Here is a 16,683-nt window from a genome sequence, read left to right on the forward strand (position 1 = left end):
CTGACTAATCAAATACATCTCTGGCAACTATAACGGATCAGTTGGAAACAGATTTCGACATCCGAACGGCAAAAAAATATCGCACAAAAGACTTATTTGTACCGAAAACATAGGATAAACTTAAACTTTTGACCGGTACTGTATACTGTAGAAATGTACTTGTAAACAGTTTTAGCTATATTAATTTTAAATACACTTACATCGCTTGGTGGGTCAGGTTTGTTCCCCAGCGACACGTGGAACATGAAGTTCTGGCGACCCTTGGGGTTCTCCACCGTGCACTTGTACTGCTTTTCAAGTGTGTCGTTGGTAATGTGTAGCGTCAGCACTGAGTTCCCGTCTGTTTCTTTTGACGTGGTGATCTGAAAACGGTTAAATTTTACAAGACATATCCGTGAATCATATTTTCATCTCCGAAATATTACAATACATGGACTTAACATGAATACGAGTACAGCTAAATTACAGAATAAAGGATTACTCACGCTAGACCGGGCCGGGCCTGGGCCGAGGCGTCCGACACGTCATTTTCAATGAGGGCTGATCGGTGATCACGTGGTGCTATCCATAGAAAACGAAGCGCCGGAAGCTCTGGCCCGGCTCCGGCCCGGTCTAGTAATGTGTTGAATCAACAGGCGAACAATTTATCAAAGAGATTGACAGTGATATCGCTCATTTTTCGCTGCTGAAACGCTGCGCCAGCGACATTGCAGTGTCAACGTTGCTGCACACGCACCGCGGTTGTAACTTTTAGATAGGTACAAAATTATCAACGGTCTTTGATATGAAGATTTAATTAAGAGAGTCGTATCGTAATGTTCAAGAATACGTTTTACGTAATTTCAAATCCTAAAACTATAGTTAGTCAAACCAAATTGGCAGTAAATAAGAACCAAAAAAACTATACTCATCTTATTTTTTTGGGTGCTAGTACTAGTGTAAGACGAAGATAGTATGATTATCTCTGTCTATGTTTGAAATGAGACAGTCCTTTGATAAACTATATATTCATTTGTCTTATCATGAGTGATCTAGCGGATAATACTTAAAAGCATATATATGAGCTAAGCCCCTTCTCAGATTTGAGTATTTAAGGTAGGTGATTTAAGTATGTAAGCTGACGGGGACGGCTCCTAAGATTAGTGCTATAAGGACAACTGCAGCTCAGGCGAAAAATCCAGCGTAAATATCTGAGAAATCGAGGTTTCGTTCTCGACATTTTCCTCTTCCAAAACTTAACCAACCGTAAATAAATTTTGGGAACGGAATGAGAAAGAAATTATCAGTGCCTGACCGTTTTGATTTTTGCGTTTATTGTTGCCGATTTTGTATGCTAGGCGTCTGTTTACGGCACATTTATTTGGCCGTTTTAGCGCTGTTTGAAGTAACCAGTTCTTATAAAAACAAGAATATCAAAAAAGCACAACGTACAGACACATATACTGGTAATATTAAACTCATATAGAATATAATAAAATGTATCATAATTTCATAATGTATCCTCCTAACTACTGATTTGATAGTCCTAATAATCATCTAAGAAATACATACATAGGCTAAATATTTATATTGGTAAAGTGTGTGAAATTACTAACTTTATGGTCCGTGCCATCACTTCTCATTTCCTCGTCATAGTTGTCGTCGTGCTTCGACCAAGTGAAGGTAGGCGCGGGATATGCGATGGCCTTGCACGTTATATTTTTCCTGGAAGCAAATAATACACCACAATTATCTACCTAAGTGAAAGCGAGAATAATAGTTTCACTGAGAAAATTGTATGGTGTTGCTTTTCATTGGTAGTTTTTTTGACGATTGATGTTTTGGTTTTTGGTCAGTTTATAGTCGATTTATAGCGTTATTCGGCGTATTCCCATTTGTCCCCGCCGGGCGCAGATGGGAATAGGTGTTTTCATATAAATCATTCCCTTTTGTCCCCGCCTCATGTATGGAGGACGTCACGTGGGGCGTGGACGAATGGGAATACATCCGTTTTTCATAAACGCGCTACAAGCCTCAATCTCCTCTATTGTTTTGACTTATGTATTTGTAAGGAAGGGCTTAAAAGTAAATTACTAATAGAGGTTTGTAAAGTTTTAAGAATAAGCGCCCCTTGCACCATCCCACTAACCCTGGGTTAACCAGTTAAACCATTAACCCAGTGTCAAATTGTACTGGTAACCATGGTAACTCCAGGTTTAATCCCGCGCTAGTGGAATGGTGCAAGTGGCCCTAAGGAAGTTAATGTTTAACTTACCATTCGTCTAAAATAGCGTACACTTCACTCTCCGAGTATTCGTTGATTATTACCGGCTTGTCTGTAAACAACAAATATTATATTAATATTAATATTATTTAAAATGCATAAAAAAAGGAAATTCCTAATTAGTGTCATTTAAGTACGTCTGTCCTGACTCCTGATTTACTTTACTCAGGACTCCTGAGTAAAGTAAATCTAGACATAGTTGTTTGAACCTTATGTAATGATTGATGATAAATTCGTAATCATAAAAATAGTTCAAACTTTAAATTTTAGTACCTAGTTAATAGTAAGTACGATTACTACATACTTATTCTATTTGAACGAAATTATGCATTATGCTTTTGTCCAAGTCATCTCCGCTAAGCTTATTAAATGTATTGCAATTGAAATTATGCCTTTGTATTGAAATGTTAACTGTTAACAGCACGTTCAAGCATACCTAAATTTTCGAGATTGTATGCAGTAGTTTTTCAATTACCGTGGACGTCAATGACGCCCACGATATAGCGTTACCGTCCACGGTAAACTAAAAGTCACTGCATCTAATCTCATACATTTAGGTCCCCTGTTTTATCCTGAGGACAAAACTTGATGTGGACATGGTAAAAAATATAAAGGACAAAAATATCATATTTCTGTTGTACTATACAAGTCATAGTCATAGTATTTTGTTGATAAAATAGTTGTCTTGATTTAAGGGCACCAGAGAATAATTGTACACATTTACTAAGGTTATGTGCCTACAAAATAAAACAAACATACTTACGCCTCACACTTAAGTGGAAAAACTTTTCCGCAAAATGTGATATCTTTTCCTGTGTTGCTTTACATTTATAAGTGCCGGGGTCCATGTGACTCAAGTCATTTATTCTTAAGACGCTAGTGCTGGATCTAGGCTTATATGTTATCCTGTATTTTGCATTATTAACTGAAAAGGTAAGGAAAAATGTTAGAATAATAATAGGATAATAACAGGGAGTGCCAAACATCAACGTAACTATTAAAAACTGTAATAGATGTATATAAATATTAAAGAAAAAGTGACGAAGCCCTCCAGTGGTGAATGAAGGCCGGATTCGAACCGGCGTCTTTAGCTATCGCGGCTAACGCCATGAACCCCTAGGCCACCCCGCCACGGCGGTGCCCGTCCGAATTTCTCGACTATATGCCATCTTAGTAAGACTAGGCGTCTTTCGTAATAAATAATTAATTAAAAAAAGATTCAAATTTCATTGAAACACTATATTTTACGAATTTTATTGTACAATTAAAATAATGAACTTAAAAAAATACAAAGATTATCACGCAAAATAAATAATTCTTTTTTTAACGATCTCTACTATAGTTGATAAATAGTAGTATCTAAAATTCGGACCCTATCTTACAAAGTATTTCTATTAAGTATTTCTTTTTAACAAAAATTGTTGTCAATTGAATTATCAATTGATATTCGTTATTGCCACATTAATTCACTGAAATTTATTTCGTTTTGTTTTTGTGTTTTATTGCGGTAATTAAACTTAATTGTTAAGAAAAGATGAGCGAAAAAGTGATGAAGAAGGATTACATTTTTTCAGGTTGTATTTTTCCTTCCTAAAATTATGTTCTTACTGCTGAGATGAAAAGTCTTGTATACTACACGAGATCAGTTATTTACATCTCGTGTGCTTTTGAGTCCCGTGCAAACGAAATATTCTATAATACTCGCTACGCTCGTGAATCTAATTTACAATCTTGAGCATAGCAAATCGTCGCTAATTATGTTAGTACAGTAGTAGTACTTAGAAAATTGGAATATACATACCTATGGGCTGGCTGTCTTTATCGTACCATTGAACATCTGGTACTGGTGTACCCTTGGCTTGGCAGGATAAATCAATATGATGACCTTCTTCCTCGACTAGATCTTCTTCCGATTCTTTAATTACTACTTTTTCTGGGGAAAACAAATGTGAATGAACATTAATTTAATGAAACAGTGCTAAGCAAAACTGGCTGTCCTACGGCAAGTAGTTGTTCCTACATAGCTACTCTGCTCATTAAGGAATTATTATTGAACTTTAGGTTTCTGATTTATCACAATTGTAGGTAAGCCGTAGAAAATTACGTGTCCATGGTTTGGCAAATAAAAGTTATTCATTAGGTCCTGTTTATATGTCCCAATCCCTACGAACCCACTCTCTCTCTCTCTCTAACAAAAACATTCATCTCTTAAAAAGGAATATTCTCGTGACCATCGTCGTGGTTATCAATTTGCCAATACATTCATTGGGCGTATTTTTATTATCTGTGTATTTATATCTTTTACAGGATTTTTTGGCTTTAAAATAGTATAAGAATTGTGTGAAGTCGGGTTTTGCTTTGTATTGCGGCAGGAATGACTGAGTGGTGCGCCTAGACGCACAATCCTGGGTATCCTCAAACAAACTACAAATTACAAGTTGTGAAAAAAAGTAATTCGATAGTAATAGGTAGTCTATATCAATGTCGCTGTTATTATACATATAGGTATGTTACGGGTAATGTTAGAAGGTTCATTAAACTCAAGTTTACCCTGGTTTAAATAGTATTACCCGCGGCTTTTGGGCATAGTCCAAAATTTTTAATAACGTTGCATCATCACTTCTGCCATTACCCTCCCAGTATTGGGTTAGACCTAGATGTATACGGGTAAACCCCGAATACGATGCGATGCGAGCTTTACCCAAAAGGCTTGGGTAATACCAGGTATACCCAGGTAAACTTAAGTTTAATGTATCTAGATTAACGTACCGCCCACAAAAATAGTAATATTGCCACTTAGATCCCCAGCCTTACAAATGTAGGTTCCTGAGTCAGCAAGAACCAAGTTTTGTATCATCAAAGGCAAAAATGTGGGCCCTTCAGTAGCGGCACCACGGGGCTCCACATAAATCCTCTTAGCCTTGGTAGATCTCGGTGGTATCTTAGCGCCAGAGGGATCATACCATTCCAGATCCTGCAATAGAAACAATAGTAGTTGTACAAATTAGGCACATTTTTAAATCTTCCTGAATGACTTAATTTGAGATGCAAAAAAAATTTATAGCTACGGCTAAAGGCAATACTGCAAAAGTGCTTACACCCGTTACATGTTGTCCTTCGCAGTAGATTGCTTTTTTCTCTCCAACGTTGAACGTGTTCTTCAAAGTATTTATTTTCAGGTACGGTTCATCGCTTTCTGCCGGTGCCGATGAGACTGAAAAATAAATACGGAAATCATTAGAACCGACCAAAAATGAAAACTTTTCGTTCACGATCACACCTTTAGGTGTGTTACTGTGTGGCTACCACTTAGCACTGACATAAACGCTATCGAGAACGTAATCGTAGTCGCATATTAAAGCGAGCGAGATGTATAGAAATTAAATTACGTAGACGTAAGCGTAATGTCATTTTTGACACTGTCAGTGACTTATGGTACGGGTACTGATAAAAACTCGCATGCTACGAGTTTGATACTGACAAATTCACTAGCGACTGCGTAAACTAACTCACAACAGTCGTATATTAGACCGCGGGCCAGGAACAGATTTCCATGGCTATATATGATGAACCCTCGTAAACGTCAGCTGCCGCTCCGTTGGTGGGTTGAGGAATGACAGCAAATAAAGTCTATAAAAAAAAAATTAGTCATCGCCTCCCGCTTGATACTTTGTCAGATGATAGTTTAGATGCTATTGTGAATAAACAAAATTGTCAGCTAATTGTATCGCTGTGGAAAGACCGTGTTTGTACTCCTAATTTCAAAAAGGGCGCTCTTTACTTGGGATAGAATGAAAGAACCATTAACATCACAAATAAAGCCAATATATTAAAAATAATTTCCGAACCTTATATCTAAACTCGATAAGAATGTCGTTAGCTAGTTGCACGGTCGGTTCAGTGACATCTAGCGTGATATTGAGTAAACATCTTTGTACGAAAGCTATTCTATGGAAGTACGGATGCGAACATGCCGCCCACCAAGAACTACAGTTCTTAACTCAATTTAAAACTAAACATAACAGAATAATTTATAACATCATATCTAACAAGAATTTTAACTTTGAGCAACATGAATTACATGAATAATAACTAACTAAAACAACGGTTACATTATTGTAAGAGTAACAACTCGCGCTACCTTGTTCAAACCTGGAATACATTTCTTGACATAAAGCTAAAGCTTAATCTTCTTCACTTTTCAGCAGGTAGACACGTTTTTTTTTCTTTTCTTTTTTTAATTTTTCAGGAATCTTCGACAATACGCAACAACTCTCAACAACTTGTTAAGTGAAAAATATTTCGACCACATACTATCTTCGCCGTCCGATCGAGTTACTATAGTTTCTAGGTGAGTATGTATTTTCCTTTCTTCTATCTGAGTATTCTTTGGTTGTGATACTTTGTGGTCAATCACCTTTTGTTTCAGCCCTTCAGCTTCCTGCGCGGTACTGTGTAAAGGTCCCATGTGGTTAAATTCCTTGTATTCATGGAACACCTTTGTGTATTTTGTTTGCAGGCGCTCATCAGCTGGAAGTTTCCTTTCCAGAGAGTGAAATCTTCGCAACGGTAACTCTCTGGACCCTCCATTTGCACAGGCTGGTTGCTCACCCCTGAACGGTAACCTAACAACGTGGCGTCCGTTCTCATCCCGTGTAGCAGTCGCTTTGTTTATCTCCTCACTCCTCTTATCCTCAGGTGTTAAGATCCTTGGATTGTTGGTAGGTTCTGATTCAAGTTCCCCATATGACCTATCCAACTGTTTCACCTGAGTGTGCATGCTAACCAGCTTGCAGGAGATGTCAGCCTTTAATCCTACTTCACCACATATAATCCATCCCAGACACGTCTTTTGGGCTACCATAGTCTCCTGTGGTGATTTGATTAAACCTGTTTGGATGATTCGCGCATAGACCTTAGTTCCCAACAATATGTCTATTTGATTTGGAGTGTGATACTCAGGATCTGCGAGCTCGACACTTTGTAACTCAGGCCAAGAGGTTATTGTTACTTTTGCAGAGGGTTGGTTCGAGGTAACTTTGTCAATCACATAAGCTGTAACTTCAATGACACTGCTAGAGTCGGTGCGCGATGCAATTGTGACTTGAACTGTTGACTTCAACGCTGTAATCTGCTGACCTCTCAATCCCGTTACTGAAACCTTAATTGCAGTTTGTTTTAACCCTAGCTTCTTGACTGCAGCTGAAGTTATAAATGAGACCTCTGAGCCCGGATCTATTAATACCCTCATTAGTTCTTCCCTTTCCCATGATATGGCTTTTACTACCGCGGTAGCCAGTAACCCTTGCTGTGAGACTTCATTCATGAAGTGATTTGAAACACTGGTTCCCGGTGTAGCTTCTCCCGTTGAATTTGTGACTTGTGGTATATGAACTTGTGCCACCGCTTGACTAGCTGATGGCTCCTTACCTTCATTGGCTTGAGTGTCCCCTTTTTGATGTAACAGCGAGTGATGTCGCCTGTTACAGATTTGACAATTTATTGTCAGTTTGCAGTATCTGACAGAGTGATTATTACCCAAACAGTTGAAACATATCCCGTTGGTTTGAACAAAATTACGCTTAACATCGACATCTAAAGCATTAAAATCTTTGCAATGTATTATCCTATGCTCACCTTTACAGTAATTACAAGATACATTGGTGGAGATATGCAGATTACTAACCCTTTCCACCTGATTGCCCTTGACCTGACTAAAATTTCCCTTGTAATTGTTATTAACATATTTAGGTTGTTGGACAAATCCCGATTTCGGTTCCAAAAATTCTAAAGAATGGTATCGCGTTTGCAAAAAATCTTTAAATTGTTCCAGTGTCGGTAACTCTTCAGACAGAGATACAGATTTGCTTACTTTCCATTCCCAGTTTTTCCGACTTTCTGGATCCAATTTATGACTAACAATGTAAATTATAATAATATCCCAAGTGCTTGTATCAATTTTGAGACTAGACAATGCATTCAACGTTTCCGTGGTACAATCTAACATATGCTTAATATCAGTGGCAGACTCAGTCAGAAGAGACTTTTGTGCAAAAAATCTTTTTAATATGCTATTCGCCAAATATTGCTTGTTATTATAGCGACTCTCTAACTGGGTCCAACACTGATCATAACTTTCACTAGAAATGGGTATGTGTCTAAGAAGCTGCTCCGCTTCGCCTGTCAAATGCGCCTTGAAGTAGTGAAGCTTCTGTATGTCATCGATGTCCTGATTTTTGTGGATGAGTGAAATGAACAAATCCCGGAACCCCATCCACTCCTCATACTTTCCCGAAAAGGTTGGAATCGTGATCTTAGGGAGCTTCACATGACTCGATTTTGACGTTGATGCTGTAGTTGACAACATGGGACTATCATTGCTGGGTGTTGCCTTTAACTTGCTCAAAGCGTTCTTAAGCTCGCACTTGTAATCCATATATGACTCGTTGGTGGCATCATACACATCGTCTTTTATGTATGCAGTGTCTTGTAACACATCTTGCTCTGGCAACATCAGTATCTGCATATGCATACGTGAAAACTGATCCCATATTTTTTCTAAGCTTTCAAGTCTGGTTTCAACGTACGAGATGGTAATCCGCTCCTTCGGAGACTTTTTGTAATTACTGAAAGCCTTGGTAATACGAATACTTTGATCTGTTTGAAAATTGACACTAGCTTCCATCTTACTACTCATCTTGAAAATTTACAAGTCCCAGCAAACTTATCATAAATTTTCTAAGTCCCAAATGCTCACGTAAATTTGCTAAGTCCTCAAACAGTAAATCTTGAAAAGTTACAAGTGTTTTTTGTTTTTGCTCCTAAATTTTCTAAGTGTTTGGCTGATGTACTTCGATATGAAATCGGGCATAGGTTCCCCGTCGGTTCACTTTTTCTTAAATTATTAATTAATAAGTCCAAATTTGACAGTTCTATTTTCCAATATTATTTTGACAGGTGACAGTTCCAATTAATGACACTTTGCACAGATAAACATAAATGTACTCACAGTTTGAAATCTTCTTACACTTCACTTCACTAGTACTTGAACCTTAGTTGAACTTCCCGCCAAGTTGATCCACCGTGACGTCACTCAAGGTCACGGCGCTGCTGACTCCGTCGACTGCTCCAATCCGCTGCCGCCCTCGGAGACTGCGTCCTCGACAACAATCCGTTGCCACTTGACGCAGGAAAGCACCACTAAATACTAAGGCCCAGTACAATCCGGTTCGAAGGACCATATGTTTGTACTCCTAATTTCAAAAAGGGCGCTCTTTACTTGGGATAGAATGAAAGAACCATTAACATCACAAATAAAGCCAATATATTAAAAATAATTTCCGAACCTTATATCTAAACTCGATAAGAATGTCGTTAGCTAGTTGCACGGTCGGTTCAGCGACATCTAGCGTGATATTGAGTAAACATCTTTGTACGAAAGCTATTCTATGGAAGTACGGATGCGAACAGACCGTCAGCTGGTCACATGAACATGTAAAAAAGAAAATTCTTTTCAGTCATCGGCCTCGTCGCCTCCCGTTTGATACTTTGTCAGATGATAGTTTAGATGCTATTGTTAATAAAACAAATCGTCAGCCGGTTGTATCGCGGTGGAAAGACCGTGTTACGCGTTTCGGTGGCTGCCATTCCTCAACCCACCAACGGAGCGGCAGCTGACGTTCACGAGGGTTCATCATACATAGCCGTTAACTGCTATACGAGTTTTCGCCCGGGAGGCGATGACTGACGAAATGTGCGCCTGGCTCGCGGTCTATATCTCCTTCGTACTGACATTGGAGCAAGCGAGTTGCACTGTGTATTGCGAATTGACGCAGTCGCTAGCGTTTAAGGCCGCGCGAGATTGGTGAGGGTACATGAAGGGTGCGTAGCCAACGTGCAATCGTTAACGCTCCATAGCCCTCCTATCACTGTCGCACTAGTGGGGACGAGTGATAGAGAGAGATGACTACGATACGCTACGGAGCGTGAACGATTGGCTACGCGCCGTCTTAACAACACGATTAGAAACATTTAACATAACCAGTACTTACTATACAACGAAAGGTAGAAAACATAAGAGCGGCCTCTTTCAAATAAGTAACTAGGTACACAAGAAATAAATCATTTTGACGCTAATTGCGCCGATGAGTAACGAAGCTTGAAAACCTTTCGTTTTACAAAACGTTCCGATATACCTCCTTTCACCTTTCTTTACCTATGTAGCGCCTATTTATAGCTACATACATACTTTGCTAAAATTTTCCAGGTTTTCACTGTTTTTAGAAAAATGGTTACCTACTAAAGTTACAAAAAAAAATTCAACAATTCTCCACAATTTTTTTTTGTGTTTGTATTTGAAGTAAATATGTTGGCGTTTCGTGGGATATTTGTAAGCGAAACTCATAGGTTCACAAATGTATACTTAGGTAGACGGCCCATGATATTTACATCTACCTAGATAAAGACGAATAAATAAAACGGAAAAAAAATCACTTTTGTTGTATGGGAGCCCCACATATATTTATTTTATTCTCTTTTTAGCATTTGTTGTTATAGCGGCAACAAAAATACATCATCTGTGAAAATTTCAACTGTCTAGTTGTCTGTCTATCACGGTTCATGAGATACAGCCTGGTAACAGACGTACAGACAGACAGACAGCGGAGTCTTAGTAATAGGGCCCGTTTTTACCCTTTGGGTACGGAACCCTAATAACATCTGCTCCTGAAACCAACCGAATGAAAGGGACAAGGGGCATATTAGACTTGGTCAGAGGTCGTGACGCGACTACCATAGCAATAACAACTAGGTGAAATAGACTTATTACTACAGAGTATTTACATAGTACAGAGTACAGTGCATTTTTCAGTCATTTTGGACCAAGGCTAATTAAAGCCCGGGGTGGCGTAGCACAGCTTTATATTTAAAAGTGTATTTTCCCCTCAAACTACCTAATTAGGGTTCCGTACCCAAAGGGTAAAAACGGGACCCTATTATTAAGACTCCACTGTCCGTCTGTCAGTATGTCCGTCTGTCTGTCTGTCACCAGGCTGTATCTCATGATGAACCGTGATCGCTAGACAGCTGAAATTTTCACAGATGATGTATTTCTGTTGCCGCTATAACAACAAATACTAAAAAGTACGTAACCCTCGGTGGGCGAGTACGACTCGCACTTGTCCGGTTTTTTTAGCGACGTTTGACTGGTTCCACGTTGAAGAGCATTCAGGCATATCATTTCCGGTTGTTCTCATCTTGCTAAAGGGGCCCACTGACTATCAGTCCGCCGGACGATATCGGCCTGTCAGTTGTTCGGAACTGTCAAATTTTTGTTCTAACTGACAGACCGATATCGTCCGGCGGACTGATAGTCAGTGGGCCCCTTAACGGCAAGTACTTGCACAGACATAATTTCGTAACGTCGAACTGTCTCATAGCGAAGTCTCGATCAACACCTTGAGAGACTCTCGCTAGGTGGTTGGATCAAGGGTCAGATGCAAAAGGCGGTGATCTTGGACACGGCGCGGATAGTCCACCGGTTCCTCTCTCTGCGGCCCTGACCACCGGCAGCTTGGGCCCTGCCCCGCTGCCGGCGGCACCCTAGGTTAGGTTTTTTATAATGTGTTTATATATTTTTTGTAATGTTTTGTAAGTGTTTTTATATTTTACTTTTATACTCATATTGTAAAAAGCCTAACTTAAAAAGAAAGATAAATAAAGAGATAACAGTAACTTATAAATATTGTCTGACAGCAAGCGAGGCATCTGAATGTGGTCAATAGATCAGCAGTAGCTAGGAGAAAAAATAGGTGTAGTATGGTGAAAATTACCTACTTGATGATACTACTACTATGAAATACGTGTAAGTATGTTTACAAGAATAAGTTTAAATTGTATTGTAATGTTTTCAGTAAAGGCTCTTTATTCATCTAACAACGTACCTAGTACCTACTAACAAACTTACAGAAGTCAACCGGCCTGAAAGAATCTTTATATACAGTTAATAAGTATCTTATTGTAAGGCGGGCACTCTATGGTAAAAGTTGTTGGTCGGCGTCGAAAGTCCACAACTTCATCTCTGCCTATTAAATTATACGAGCTACAGCAGCTATTCGGTGAAAAATATTTATAGATTACTCGATATTTTAACTTTTGGGCCATAAAAAAGCTAGCTGCATTTATTATTTATTATTAGCATTTATTTATAGTAGGTGACTAAAAATCAATTTACATTATTTAATCGTGTCACAAGAATGTGTTTATTGTAGTACCCAAGACAAACTAACTCGTGGTCATTGGTCGGCCCTTAACGCTGGCTGGCTGGCTATACAACATACAAACATTTCTTAACGTTGCCACATAATAAGTGTCTTATGAGTCTTACGTCAAATAACTGTTTTCTACTTTGTGTTCTATTTTTTTATTTTTTTCAATATGATTTACATTAATATTAAGTCTGGCAAAAATTGTGCATTTGCAACTCGTAAGAATCAGGAATTGTAAAAAAGTACCTGAACTGAAATACAAAGCTACGCTACGATATTTTAGGTTGTGACAATCTTATTATATGCAAAATGTTTAATGTATTTAAATTTTCTTAGACACTAATTTTATTCCCGGGGATCACGTCAAAACTTCATTTAAGTAGCTACATTACCAACATAACTAAGTCTGAGTGGAACGTCATCTTATTTAAAACTTGTGAAGTTTTGTTTTTGACGGTAAAATTATTGGTGCTTCGTTTGACAATACCTACAATACGAACTTTGAGAAACTTATGTAGAAAGATCCTGCACTTTTTTAATGGATTATTCAGGGAATCTCTTCCGTAGCTTATATTTTTGACAACTTTTGCCTATATCTTCGTTAGGTACGTATTATTTCTATATTTTCTATAATAATAGCAAATTAGTATTAAATTTAGGATAAGTATGTATACATACGTACATCGATATTGTTCGGCCGATATTTGTGTATACGTATATAGTAGTCCAGATCCAGACAAGAAAAAGAGATACAACGGTAAAAAAACTATCTATATATATATATATATATATATATATAAATGCGTGTGTCCTGACTGACGGACTGACTGATTAATCAACGCAGAGCCGAAACTACAAAAGATAGAAAGTTGAAATTTTCACACACGTTTTTGAGATGTTCAACCCCTAAGGGGCTTAAAAAGGGGTTGAAAGTTTGTATGGAGTTCAAGTTTTATTTAAAGCTATGAATTTAAAACTTTGTAAACAGGTATTTAATTAAAAAATAAGAAAACAAATTTCAGCGTTTTTGAACATATTCTCCTATGTTGGTGAAAAAGGGGTTGAAAGTTAAAAGTATGTATGCAGGCATATTATTACGAGTAGCATTCAAGAAAAGTAATTTCAGCGTTTTTGGAAATTAATCCCCTAAAAGGGTTGAAAAGGGGTTGAAAGTTTGCATGGGTTCAAATTGTATTTATCTAGGAACTTGAATAATATTAGAGACCCGATTACCCCGAGTGTCGGTCAGGCCCCTCTCTCCGGTTTGCCTTAATTAGCCGGCTGGAGTGAACCTTGAGCAGGGGCCGCAGGACTCTCACCTCTGGCTTGCCTTTACCGGCCGTCCAGAGTGGGGTGTCAGAGTGGGGTGGGATGTGGGGTATGCTCCTAGGGTGGAAGTGAAATATGCATAAGACGCTAGTTGTCACAGTGCTGTGGGCAGCCACTGGATAGAAAGCGGCGCACACTGTCCACACCCTGAGCCACTCACGTAATGTCCCTTTGTCGCTCCGTGCGAGCGGCCGTTTTCGGGGACCCATATTGTGACCTGGCCCATTTTTTCGTGTTTTTTAACATATGATCAGGGCAGGTGCCATAGTCTCCTTCATAGTCCCGGTTACCAGTCCACTAGCAGCTCAACATAATATTCCGGTTTCTTTTTGTACCTTTTTCTTACAATAGTCCTACATTAACCGGGGCTTGTCCTTGGGTTCACTATTATAGTGCAAACAGGGATAATCGTTGGTTGGTGCCACATTACATGTAGAGTAAATTGTCTTATTACAAGGGGCACGTGTTGGCTTCGGTCCCACGCACGCCTTCCAAATGTCCGAGACCCCATGGTCCCGAGAATTTGTAAGAGACGAGAGAGAGAGAGAGAGATAATAATAATAAGCCCGCAGGGCAGCTTGTGGTAAGCTGTTGGGGAGTAACGACTCCACGGACCCGAGTGCTCCCGAGAGCCGGTCAGGGTCTCCGGCTCCGGCGTGTCTGTCGGTCGGAGCAGACTCCAAGATAACCCGCAGGACTCTAAGCTCTGGCCTGCCTTCATTGGCCGTCCAGACAGGAGGCGTTAGAGCTACGAGTAATATGCTCCAGGTGTGGGTGAAAGATGCATAAGACGCGAGTTGGCACAGTGGCTGTTAACAGCCACAAATAACTAACACTAAAAAAAGCAACGAATTGCATTAAATTATTAAATGAAACATTATTCCATATGTTGAATGTTGAATAAGCTGCCTGGGGATAGGTATGCTTAGCAAATTGCCTACAATATTTCTCGTGTTAAATACAGTAGAATGCAAATTGTGAATTATTAATCCCGTAACTTAGTATTTTAGTAAATAACTAAGGAATTTATATGATGAAGCAGGTGACACATGACGTGTAGTCATGCCTACTAAACCGGGCTTCCAGTAAAGTTCCGTTTGCAAAAATAGCGGACCGCAGTTTGTCTTCTGATCCTTGTAGTGGAGTTCTTACGCTCTTAGAAACCCGATGTTGCCGGGCTGAAAAGTGGCGCAGTTACCCCCACTAGCCCTTTGAATTCCTCCCTTACAATTCTCATTCGCTATCGAAAAAATCTCACCTTTTGCACAAATTGGACTAATTTTGAGTCTAGCTCTTAGCATAATTATATAATTAACCTTACCTAATTAATATTGGTATCAGTTTATAACATACTGTTAACTGTTAGTTATTTTTAAATAAAACCGAGAATCCGCTTTCCGCTTTAATAGACTTAGAATTCACCGAGAATGTTAAGCACGAATCACCCGAATGAATTTGTTTCAAACTCGTTTTGGATCCCTACAAACAAATGACTGTGGTCCTTTCACAAAGTCGAGGAAATACAATTTTACATGGAGAGAAATACTTTATTTCGTAACTTTGGCCTAACACGCTGCATAAATTTTCGTATTTTATGTGACTAAGGTGGTAAAGGAAGTAAAAGTTGGACTGGCTAAGTACCTATAGGATGTCGAGTCCAGTTCGAATCAATGATAGAGGACCTTAAGAGCCACCTATTTGACCTTCCTGTGTGTTCAGTCAAAATCAATAGTTTTGAAGAAATCATTGAAATTGGCCTCTATACATTGAAAACTAACCCTCGACCTCCGTTTTGTGTTTCCGGTAGCCTTACCGCTAGACTATCCGCTCAACAACTAACGTACGTACACATGCCATTTGAAAACGCATTGAAGCGCAGTAGATATCGTGATTGATTAATTCATGGGTTCTTACAGTGGGTATCGCTAGACGTTATATTGATAACAGTAAAGGAAATCCCAGTCCAAACAGATAGGCTTTAGTGCGGACGCCAGGGGTCACTCTCGACAGTGGGAGGGTCCATCGTAGGCCCATTGACAAGTTATCGCCCGCTTTAAGCCGGGCAGCCCCCGCGGCCAGTTAATGTCGATTAATGTCAAGAAGACAGTCGTAATGGCTCAAGGCATAAATCAAGACCCAACAATACAGTTGGATGATTTGCCTTTGGAAGTTGTTGAAAAGTTCTGTTACCTTGGATCAACCGTAACCAATAATCTCTCGCTGGAAGCAGAGATTAATATTCGTATTGGTAAGTACGATGTTCGGAAAGCTCAGTGCAAGAGTATGGGACAATAAACATCTAACCATAAACACGAAGATGATTGTTTATCAGACATGTATTTTGTCCATACTCTTGTACGGTGCTGAGACTTGGACATAGTATGCCAAACAGGAACGGAGGTTGAACAGCTTCCATATGCGCTGCCTTCGACGTATCTTAAATATTTCGTGGAAGGATCGAGTCACAAACGAGAAGGTACTTAGCATCGCACGTTTACCCAGTATCACAGCAGCAGTCTTAAAACAGAGACGTTTACGGTGGTTGGGGCACGTGCACAGGATGGAGCCCTCTCGTTTGCCACGTCAGACTCTCTTGAGCGAAATAGCGCACGCGAAATGACCGATTGGGCGACCAATGCTTCGTTTTAAGGATTGCGCAAAGCGAGATATGTTGTCCTTCCGGATCGATCCCACCGACTGGGAAAGGGAGGCTGATGACCGCGACCACTGGAGGAAAACCCTGGGCAAGGGAGCAGCTGCACACGATGAAGCATGGCTTGACCTCCTTCACACTAGGCGAGAGCTAAGACACCAGCGCGCTGATTT

At 39.4% G+C, this 16,683-nt stretch overlaps 1 protein-coding gene across 1 annotated transcript in view; it reads right to left on the minus strand.

The window, feature by feature from the left end:
• The window catches only part of LOC134742670 (neural cell adhesion molecule 2-like), a 137,719-nt gene that overhangs the window by 11,957 nt on the left and 109,079 nt on the right, over positions 1-16,683 (minus strand). Inside the window, exons 2-8 of the mRNA XM_063675863.1 lie at positions 5,362-5,477; positions 5,033-5,237; positions 4,065-4,196; positions 3,027-3,188; positions 2,255-2,315; positions 1,596-1,704; positions 201-362 (exon numbers count right to left, since the gene is read on the minus strand). Of these exons, the coding sequence (XP_063531933.1) occupies positions 201-362; positions 1,596-1,704; positions 2,255-2,315; positions 3,027-3,188; positions 4,065-4,196; positions 5,033-5,237; positions 5,362-5,477 (947 nt within the window). The remainder of the gene's footprint in view (positions 1-200; positions 363-1,595; positions 1,705-2,254; positions 2,316-3,026; positions 3,189-4,064; positions 4,197-5,032; positions 5,238-5,361; positions 5,478-16,683) is intronic.

The sequence above is a fragment of the Cydia strobilella genome, chromosome 1 (assembly GCF_947568885.1).
Source record: "Cydia strobilella chromosome 1, ilCydStro3.1, whole genome shotgun sequence".
Classification (NCBI taxonomy): Eukaryota; Metazoa; Arthropoda; class Insecta; order Lepidoptera; family Tortricidae; genus Cydia; species Cydia strobilella.